This window comes from Copidosoma floridanum, unplaced genomic scaffold (genome assembly GCF_036245765.1).
Source record: "Copidosoma floridanum isolate Cflo_tuat_1 unplaced genomic scaffold, Cflo_Japanese_pri ptg000032l, whole genome shotgun sequence".
NCBI lineage: Eukaryota > Metazoa > Arthropoda > Insecta > Hymenoptera > Encyrtidae > Copidosoma > Copidosoma floridanum.
Window position 1 is genome coordinate 1,459,859 of NW_028321909.1, and position 11,530 is coordinate 1,471,388.

Below are 11,530 nucleotides of genomic sequence, written 5' to 3' on the forward strand. Positions count from 1 at the left end.
ATCATGGTTAATTTATTAACAAATCAAGATGAAGTAGTTTAATGCTAAATTTTTCACTTTTTACTCTAAATAACGTCATTAGGAGACAAGAATGAATGTTTTATTAAAACATGAATCTAATGTAATGAGAAAATTTAATAGAATTTAATATTTCTTGTTACTATTACTGAGTCATCTAAAGACAGTGACATCAGCATATGCCTTGTTTACATTGTTTACAGTAGCTGTATAATATTTAGCCGTTGAAAATTGATAAAAATAGAGAAGGGATATTGACTGCTCTTTCGTTGCAGTCCTCACATACTATGGTTGAATTAACTTTACTTCAAATTAGTTTTCTTATATTGCTTATACTTATTGTTATTTTTGCTTTTTTTTGTTTCATATTGTTATTGTTATTGTTGTTATCTCATTACTACAAAAGTTTCATAGTTCAAAAAAATAAATTTTTTTATTTTGTATGAATGAAAATCGTAGTGTTGCTAAAAATCTAGTTTTAATGGTCAAACCTAAGCATGCGTTAAAAACAATGAAAAAGAATACGCTGTAATAACACTCACACAGATATGAGAGAAAACCACTCAAAATACAATACTAGCACTCTTTTCAAAGCCCATAGTCTTCAGTACTCTCTCTCTCTCTCTCTCTCTCTTTTTCTCTCTCTCTCCATGTGCATAGTATATATATGTGAGCTTTGAAGAGAGAGAGAAAGAGAAAAGAGAGATTGACGTTAATCCGTGCATATGTATATAGTGAGTGGGGCAGCTCTAAAGGGGTGCAGAGCTGATATACGCTCCCTGCATTGGGACGATAATATTCAGCCTACCCATCCCTCTTCATTCTCTTTGTTTTTTACTGCTGTACCATTCTGTTAAGAGTTTGCGCTCTTCCGTAAACTTTTTAGCTGCTACTGCATGCGTAGAGACTTGCTTAATACTCGACGCATTTGTGATGTGGGGTACAGCAGGGAATACGCAGGGGGTTGAAAAATCTTTTTTGTGTATTTGGGTCATGTTGGCTTCACTCTGTCTCAAGTATGAAGTATTTCTCTTTTAATATTTCTTACATTTTTAGTTTTTGGTAAAATCTATGAATTTAACTTTCTCTCGCTCACAGTTTTCCAACATTAAATAATTATCTCGAAGTACAAAAAAATTATTTGAGGCAATAGAGACAATAACGTTAGTGTACCATCGAGATCTTGCTTTGCAACCACTACCACGTGTATATATTGGTATAGTGGAAAAAATCAAAATAACTTTTAAGAGTTGTCCGATGACCACCATCTCCATGACATCGCTGTCTCTAGATCATGTTAAAACAATTAATTAGAGTATACGTGAAGATAGTGCCTATCTTACAGTCAGTTTGCAGATGCGCAGATCATACGTGTGCCCGAGAAAAGAGAAAGCCCACCTGATCGCTAGGCTCATACTCTCGATTTATATCAGCTGTTGAGAGAGATAGAGATCAGAGCCAGAGCAGAGCGGTCCTGTAATGCAGTAATGAGGGCTTACTGCCATGGAAACCAAAGCCGCTTATACGCTCAACCGCCTCCTCGCAGGGACTATCTTTCTCATTCTCTCTCTCTCTCTCTCTCTCTCTCTCTCTCTCTGTCTGATGCTTTACATATACGTATACACGGGCCTGGTGGCTATATCTCTGACAGTTTTCGAATCTCTGGCGTATAGAGTCCGTCTGCCTGTATAGGCATACATTTATATTTATGTGCGTAGGAGTGTACACGTATGTACGAGCACAGGATGGTATTAGGTGTCCTTCCCTTGCAGTCAAAGTGGCGAGTTCGGATGTGTTTGTTTTGGTTGATCGTGCAGAGATTTTTTTCGCTCTGTTTGTTGTGCAGTCGGATCGTTTTTTTTTTTTTTTTTTTTTTTTTTCGTCACTTTTCCTTTTTTCCCGTTCGTGTTTTCGTTGGCTGATCACTTCCGATTTCACTGAGTGCGTCGAGTTTTTCGCAATCCATCTGACTGTGGCTGGAGTGGATTCTCTTGTTTTGACAGTCGAATGATTATACCTGACGCTCTGAACCAACGTGCAAACCTTACTAGTCGTTTGATTTTTTTGTTCTGCAAACTCGCAAGCTTGCAAGCTATCTTAGCTAAACATTTCATTTTTGTACTCATACATCTCATTAGTATAAAAAAAGGCTATAAAATGTTGGCTACGAAAAATGAAAATGCACTTTGTGGAATCACAGATGCGAACTTCTTGAAAAGCAAGAACCGACCCTTGCCAGCGGAGAAGGACTGACGCAAATAAAAGGTGACGAGGAAAAACGATCGCAAAGCTCGTAATTTCCTTTTCCAATTTGCCATAAACAAGCCGATCTCTTCTCTCTCGTTAACCAAACGCGCCTTGGTGGACTTTTTTTCCTTTCTTTGCTCCGAAAACTTTTCGATTCTCGCTGTTTATACGTACGGTGATAAGGGGAGGACGAAGAAGACGAAGATACGATAAGGGGATGATTCTTCGAGGGATCCGTTGAGCAGAGAGCAAGAGCATGGGCACAGCTGGGAGTGAGAAAAAAAGTGGAACATTTAGAGAAGCGAAATTCGGTGGAGCTCAACAATAATACTGCGTACTTTCTAATTGCTCATTATCTCCATTTTTCCAGTCTTTTGCTCTACTTAATTCATTTTTCACGTACTGAAAATCAACCTCAAAAAGCAAAATATTTTAAAGTCAAACAAAGTGTACATAATATTGTCAGCATTTATGCTTTGATTGCACATCTATCGTCAACCTATAGTCGACCACGTATAGCTGCACCCACAAATATTTTTCCCAACCAACACCTCCTTCCACTCTAAGACTCGAAGTTTGGCAAAAGTTTGCTCTTTTCCCAGCTCCCGAGTTTGCCCTTAAAAATCAGCACAACGGGTGCAATTATTAGGACGAATTATTTAAGAGGCACCGCAGCAAGCGACTCCTGCTCTCAGAAAAATTTCTTCGTTACTCGCCTCCGTCGGCATCGTCCTTGGCGTCTTCCACTTCTAGAAGAGCGACGTGAATTATTGACGCTGGAGGAGTAGCAGTGGCAGCAGTAGTGGTGAATTAAAACTGTCTTCACCAAAGAAAAGAAGGAAAAAGGGAGAGGAAAAGAAATAAGTTGAGGGTGAAGACAGGATTGGGAGGTGGCGGGAAGGCGGCCACGATTATTTGAACAGTGAATTAAAAATGAGGCCGAATAAGGGCTCGTTTACCCGAGGCTGCCTTAATGTCTAGATATCTTTCTCTGTCCTTCTTTTTTAACCCTCCACTTTTTTTTCACTTCAGCTCTTGGCCTTTTTCTTCGCATGCAGTTGAGGGTTGAATCATTTAAGACAACGTCGCGACGCGTCGTGACGAAAATCAGTTCAATCGGGCCCTTGGATTTGAGCTCAACTTTATTTTTCAAGCTTTTTATGGTAAATATTGTATTGTTTTTTACTGAATAATATAACTTGTTCAGTAACCATTGTTACTCAGAGATTCTTTTGTATATTTAAAGAGACAAAAATATAAAACAGTTTTTTCCTAATTGGTTTATTTAACAATGGAATAAAATTACGGGCAATTTGAGTAAAATTGACCCAAGAGAGTACTTTTACTTGACGAGTGAGAAGAAAATTGTAGAAAGCTTCATAGAAAATCGTTTTAATTTTTGCTAATCATGGATAGTTATTCTTTTTTTTTCACACTTGATTCGTTTACTCCCACAAAACTTTCATTGATTAAAAGACAAGTGGAATCATGAGAATCAAATCTATTTTCAGTCTACTCCTAAGAAATATATATTGAGACGAAATAATAGTAATAAATGTTAGATGATTGCAAACAAAAAGTTTTTTTAGTATCAGATTAACTTATTAAGAATTTCATAAGCCTGTACCATAAGTATTGTACCTTAGAAAGTATAACATAGCCTATACGTAAACTGTAGCACAGGTGCCATTTGTTACAATATATTTGTTTTCGTATAATTTAGAACTTTTATGCTACGTTAACATAAGTATTATTTTATTACAGAATTATCATGTGGAGTAAAATATTTAATAAATCCAGAACTAATCACCCTTATTTTTTACATTATTGTCAAAGTGTTAAGAAAATATACCGACGGAAAGCCAATTTGATTACAGAGCAAGTGAATCTATAATGAATGACAGTCAATAAAAACAAAAAAAATAAATGGACCATTAATTTGGCTCATGTCCAATTAGTAAAACCCCCTTGCACATAAATACACATACATAGTAACATCCATTATCATTCAGTACTAATAGATCATCTCTTACCTCGACCGCTTCTACCAACGAACCTCAAGTCATTGAACTTGGCCACCTGATTTTTCATAAGAGCCGTGGAGTTCCTCAGCTCAGCGCAACAATTTTCATCATTTCCTGCTCGGACCGTAACCAGAGTACCGTCTCCTACTTCACCCAACGCTAGGACTTTGAACGCTATCGGCAGTGTCTTGTTCGACCGCCAGTGGGACGGCAAAACTGTGCAGACCACGTGCGGCGAACCTATATCAGAACAGATCGAAAAAACGAAATGTAATTTCAAATGAGTGCGATTGGAAAATGATACATTGCGCACCTAGGAAGAAAAAGTAAAGACTTTCCCAGATCTCATTTTTATTGAACCTGTTAAAAATGTGAGATATAGAGATTCTGTCGCTCCTCCCGTAGAGTGTATACTATTTTTCATACCTTTGGAGGAAAAGTGGAACCTTTAGTTTACGCAGTGGGACAAAATTAACCAATTTTATTCCATGGGTATAAAAAATGTTTGTATTTTTCTTACTCAACTAAGATAGCCTTAAAGTTTTCCTACTGTGTTAATCTGAAACTAGGAATTCACTCTTTATTTCTTTTATTTATGATGTATTGGTATTTTAAGGCTATATTTTTGATTGCTGAGAATACTGTGGCTGAATCTGTAAGAGGATTTTAAAAAATTAAGACAATACACATTATCAAACAGTTCATTTTAATTGATTCATTTTTATTGAAAGCAAAAATAAGAATACGCTTTAACTGAAATTAATTTAAACATGAGATGAAATGTCAAGCTTTCATACATAAAGCATGATTAATATATTGTATTCAACAAAATAATAATATATGAAATTCATAAACATTAAATTGATCTATTATTAAAATTATTTTTTTTTAAATGGTAAAAAAAGTTTTCTGACAATCTGATTTAAAAGTTCTACTTCTCATTCCCACGCATCATCTATCAAGTACTTAATTCTAGCATTATGCTTGAAATAAATGTTTTACACGCTACTGCATAAACAAGCCCTAGAAGTTAAAAGCATAAGTTATTAATGACGCTAGACAACACGTGTTAGCAAAATCGATATTGTGTTAGTAGTGACAAATAGGTGGTAAATATACATTAAAAACTTTACCAAAAAGAGTAAAATCCTAATTAAAAACTACTTTTAAAAAAAAGTTAAAAATGATATGTTAATTTAAGTGGTCTAAATATTTTTTCTAAATTTTTTGTAAAAAAGTATTAAAATACTCAATAATATTTTTCACGGCTTAAGTCCTCAAAATATTATTGCAACTATGTAATTTAAGCATGTTAAGACTTGCCAAAGAATTATTGTAGACTTCGCTTAAAGAAAATAAATAAATAAAAAAATTTCTACTTTTAAGCTGACACATCATTTGTAACTTTATTTAAAGGTAGATTTAATGAAAGTAAGAAATTTAACTAATAATTTTTTTTTTTTATCATTTAATTTTGTTTGTAAAGTGGATTCGAAAAAAATACTATGTTAAAAGTATTTATTAATTAAAAACTTCAAGAACTTATTAAAAAAATAATACTGGTTGATAGTTATAAATAGAAAAAAACTTCACAGATCTAATTTCATATAGTGTTGGCATATGTAAAAATAACATTATACTGCAAGCTCACGTGGATATTTTATAGTAAACAAAATCAGTAAGAAATATTTTACATCAATAGTGTATTTCAGTCCATGTTAAGATGTTTTAATACTAACTAAAAAAAAAGAAAGTCATGAATATTGATGGTATTGTTAAGTCGATAAATAGTTGACCTAATAGTGTCATGTATGAGTTGGTATTTATGTACGTAGGGCTTTATCCTTCTGCATTGTGTATACGCTGATCCCCACTATCACGATATAATTTTTTATTTTAAACAAGCATCCTGACGTGACTTCGGTGGCACGTTATAAAATAATAATTAGAAAATTTTCCTTCGTTCTTATTAAAATATAATAGATTTTTGCAATTCTTTAATGCACTTAAAATGATTTAGGAATGTACGACATAGCATCTCCCATCATGGCTTCACATCCATACTATGCATTAATGTCTAAGATATTTGATTTTTTGTCGACAATATACTATTACCAATGTTCAATGAAAAATTTTTATTTACTATAGAAATAGCAAAGCACCTGATAAGATTAGAATTTGTTAAAATAAAAATGAATCGCAATGCAAAGAAAAAAAAAACTCAAGCATCATTCAAAGTTTACCCATGTCTGGTCTCCCTAGATTTAACAATGAAATCATTTAGTAGAACATCTGTGAATGAATTTGTAAGTTCAATGACTATTAGAAATGTACGTTTTCTTTGATGACTTGTTATAATCTAATATTAAATGTTTAATAGTAATGCAATCAAGAAAAGCTAACTTTTCCAAAAAAATGGTAGCTGATTATAATTTTAGTGTGACGAAACTGTTATTTACAATGTCACGAGCGCAAAATACAGTTTGCTAACTAATTTTCCTTTTTAAAAACTTTTATTTGTTGACTAAATTTTATAACGGAAAATGTAGGCGTTTTATAGCGATGACGTTACGCATTTTTTTTTATCTCAAAAAAGGGTTAATTGAAACGTTTGCTTTAAGGAGATTCAATTCCTCGCTATAGTCCATGCGACGCTTTCTATAGTTTGGTATGTCGTCTGTCTTTCTTGCTCTCCTGCAAAAACCTTTCGTAGTTTCCACCTCCCTTATTAATGAATTTCTTCTCTCACTAGTACCCTCGAGATGTTCAATAAAATTAAGTATGATCATTAGATACTTTTTTATCATTGATGAAATTTTTATCTGAAATACATTTTTAATAAGAGAGGTAAATGCAATAAAAGCGTTTCAAAAAACAACAGCCCATAAGTGTACATGTAACAATTAGTTAAATATGAATAATTATTACTTGGTTCCTAGGAACCCTTGTGCCTTCAAATTTTGACAGCGTCATTTTCATGACTTTATTCATTTGTTAATAAATTTTTATCCATTTTTCATAGTTAAGTCTGTAACTAATAAAACTCCCTTAAACAAAAGCTGAAGCATTACACAACATTCAAATGATATTTACAGAAGAAGTGTGGGAAAGTCAGCTTAAGTATGTACAGTGTTGCTAAAATAAAAAAAACAAAACAATATTTTTAAACAGTGAGCAGCAGGAGTAATCGAGTTTAAAATTTTTTACAGATCTTTTACATGGACAATTTTCTAACAGCTTCTACTATTTTTTGATTGTGAATAATTCACGTAAAATATTTTTAAAATTAAAAATTCTTTCACGATGAAAAATCCTTTAGATATACACAAAAATGTACACGTAAAAGACTACGAACGTGAAATTCTTTTCATACTATAAATTAACTATTTACGTAAATCGACAACTCATGCAATGTATCAATTTTTATTACGGTAGAAGTATGAGGTTCTTGTAAACTGGTTTTCGTATGCAATTGAAAAATTGTATTAAAAATAAAAACTTTAAATTAAAGTTTAGTCCAACATGATATAAATGGTTGTACTCACTCTACAAGGTTTTTCCTTAATAGTAAAACGAGAAAAACAAAATGTGACAAAATAGAGAGATTTTTTCACCAATAACTGTCATCATCAGTGAGAGAGAGAGGGTTGAGAGTGCTTAAAAACGTATGGAAAAAATTGAGATTAGTGACTGTGACTGTCCAGCTTGTAAACGATAAAATCGCTAATGTTTGTCAGTGTCAGTTTATTATTGATTTTTCGGAAAATTTTCTAAAGGTACCTGCCTTGTTTCTAAAATCGTGTTGCTCGACCATTCAGCATATCAAGTGATGTTTACACTTGCGCTAGTGAAAAAGCGTAATGATTACACATTGTGCACCAGCTTTGGTATTAATAATAATGATGAATTTGAAGCTCTTGTTGATTCGATCTAACGTTCGTACTTTTCGTAAATCTATTTTGTAGGTATTTTTCAGAGATTATTAAAACAAGTAGATTATCAGTGCCATCGAAGGTGTCAGATTGCTTGTCACTTTTTCTTTAGCAAACCTCTTATTCAAAGCTTGATTCAACATCCATTGTTCACTGTTTCACATCGAAATCTTTTTACACATTAGTTCTAACCCTCTGAATTTCGATCTACTTACTAGCACGTACATTTCAGACCTACCTGTACGAATAAGCTCGCCTGGATGTTCAGCCAGAAGACCGTCCAGTGTCCTTTCCGCCAACAGATCGGCAGTGATTGCGTAATCGGGCAGCTGTTGACTGGTGGCCGGTGCGGCGGTCTGTTGCTGCTGTTGCGTCTGTGTCTCACCAGACAAGTGCATCCTGCTGTAACGTCTCGACGACGATGTCTTTGACCTCTTCAATCTACCGTTGCTATTACTACTCGTGACACCACTTACACTTCCTCCTTGTACTGACTGATGGTGATTATGGTGTCGTTGATGATGGTAAGGGTGTTGATGATGCTGGTGGTGGTTGAGTGAATGATGCTGATGGTGGTGGTGATGGTTGGATGGGACCGTCTGAGCTGGAACGGTTGTTATGTTCGATGGCTCTGGTTGCTGCTGCTGCTGGAGGCGCAAGTTGTCCAGGCCTCCACTGTAGCTTTCTACTGCTACACCGCCTCGTGCATCTCGCGAGGGATTCGTCATCGAGGATCAACTTGGGTCATCGATGGGTTATAGCCACGGCACACTGATCCATCATCATCTTTAGCGATTAACTCAAAGGTATATCCTCAAACACCTTTTTTGGAAGTATGCATTGCAATGTTAATGACGTGGAATTTGAAGAAATTAGAGCTCATTCAATATGTTCCAAGCACCGCACTTGAAGTTCAATGGGTTGAAAGAAATATTTAAAAATAAATAATTTTACGATGATTTGAATGAATAAACGTATCTTAACAATCTTTTGTATTATTGTAAAATAAATTTGTAGCTTTTAATATAAAAAGTTGAGTTGAAAATTCCAGATAAAATTTATGAATTAAAAATGTTCAACTCATTGTACTGCGGCATATATTATGTACCCTACGTCATATTAGTTGAATGTTCGGTTGGATGAAAAAAAATGAAATAACGTATAAGCGATTAACCCTATTAGAGTCATTACTTACCTGACAACGTGTGGGTGCGCAGTTTTTCTGGAGGCGTTGAATGAAGGTCGTTACGCAATATTTATCTCTTTATGCAGCAGCAGCGGCATCAGTACATCCGGAAAAAAATAAAGACTCCGTAGCATGCTGCAAAGCCAGAGAGAGAGAGAGAGAGAGAGAGAGAAATACACAAGTCTTGAGAAATTAGATTTATTGTTTTCCCCAACGAGCCTTCTCCACCTCTTGCTTGTCTCTTCCCGAGCCTTTGATCCTTATTTCATTATCCCGTCCGGATCTGCTTGCAGATTCTCATCTCTGGCTCCTACGATCCACCCACATTCCCTAGTAGTTGGTTGTAGTCGGCTTAGGCTGATCTTTTTTTCTCTCGCTCCAGAGGAAAGAGAAGCTCGATTGCCAAGTCGCGAGGAAAATTCGTTTTATTGGAATCGAACTTGTCGTCGAGTTAGGGAATGGCAAGAAGTGTCTCTTGCTTCGGGGATACGGGACAACTGTCTTGTCTCCCAACCCCTTACTCTTTCTGGTTTTGTGATCCGTTTAATCCTAATTCTTCTTTGGTGGCAGGGGAGTTAGGTTTCGCTTATTTGCAAAGTCCTGAATGCGATTTAGCAGGTGATTAGATCGGTCAGAGAAATTTTTCTTTTCATGGATCTGTAATTAGGATCGCTTTTCTGCTCATCCATTTCTTTAATGAATAATTTACTTATACCAGATCCATGGTTGGCTGATTCTAAAAGCAGCTGTTACTTATACAAACGTCTCATCCACTTGCCGATACTTTTTCACCACTTTACTCCGGTTTCTCTGCTACTCAATATCGATTCATATTTTTCAATGTCTTTTTTGATGGCTATTTCAACCTACTTTTAATACATATTATGAACGTTCGTTTCTTTCCTTGACTTGCTGCAATAACACATGTTACTTTATCACAAACGACCGTTTAATGATCTGTAGTTCCCACAGTTATTGACTCACAGAAATGGAACTATATGAATGTTTATTTGAACTTGTATCGTCACAAAAATATTCCAAACAAGTAACAAAAAAAGTTTCTTGAAATCTCCACACAGTTCACTATTGATGGCAAATATCCTAGAAATCACACACATTTACCGCAACAAGAAGTAAACAACACTTTGCAACAATACACCATCTGGAACTTTTCAATGTTTACGAAGATAAGAATATCCAAAAATGATTTTACACGTCAGATGTCCTCAATAGTCACTTTCTAACCATGCCACCTTACTTCGTATACTAGCACAGTCCGCAAGTTCCTTAAAATCGGTACGGCGATCGGTAGCTGACGCGCTTGTTCTGCAAGCTCTAAGCGTCAAACGTGTAAACTCGGGAGTGCAATAGTGAAGGAAGCAAAAGTGAGTGAGAAAAACAGAAAGAGAGAGAAAGAAAGAGCGAGAGAGAACGAGCATACTAGTGTTGGGTGAGAAGGTGGCTGGCGGCTTCTGCGGTGGTTGGCCGCGAGCGCGCGAGCGGTGTGGTTGCGGTGTATTTTTGAGGCCACTGCCGCCACCACCACACCACCGCTGCCACCGCCACCGCCGTCGTCGACGTCATCGTCGTCGTAGCCCACCACCGGGCGACCAACCAGCCAACCACCACCATCACCACCACCACTACTACTTCTGCTACTACTACTTGGGTACTGCCGGTGGTGCTGAGCGCGTTACATAAAAGGAGAAAGAGAGCTGTGGAAAAGCGCGAGGCAGTACACGCATAGCAAACCCTCCAGCCCCTCTACCTCCATCAGGAACGGCAGCCGGGATTTTGCACTTTCGGTGCCTGCCTGCGTCAGTTGGATCGTGAAAGTGGTGGGGGGAAATGAAGAGCGAGGGAGAAAGAGAGAGAGCTTTTTCCCCGGACACGACTGCAAGCGCTGGGTAGGGGAAAAATGCCGCCGTGCCCACGCTCCCTCTTCCATCCCGTCCGCCTCCCACGTTTTCTTTCTGGCTCTTTCACCGCGCGTTGAGGCTACTCGACTGGCTGGGGATCTTCTGGATCGTCTCTCTTTCTCCTCCTTCTCGTCAGCATGGCATTTTTTCTCCACCCTGCACACCGAGTTTGCGTGACTTTCCTTGATCGGTGGTTCGAATCTG

At 36.4% G+C, this 11,530-nt stretch overlaps 1 protein-coding gene across 1 annotated transcript in view; it reads right to left on the minus strand.

Moving 5' to 3' along the window:
- The window catches only part of LOC106638979 (uncharacterized), a 45,386-nt gene extending 36,437 nt beyond the window's left edge, over positions 1-8,949 (minus strand). The window contains exons 1-3 of the mRNA XM_089597380.1: positions 8,765-8,949; positions 8,460-8,671; positions 4,299-4,529 (exon numbers count right to left, since the gene is read on the minus strand). Coding sequence (XP_089453506.1) covers positions 4,299-4,529; positions 8,460-8,671; positions 8,765-8,949 — 628 coding nt within the window. The remainder of the gene's footprint in view (positions 1-4,298; positions 4,530-8,459; positions 8,672-8,764) is intronic.
- Positions 8,950-11,530: the final 2,581 nt, after the last annotated feature.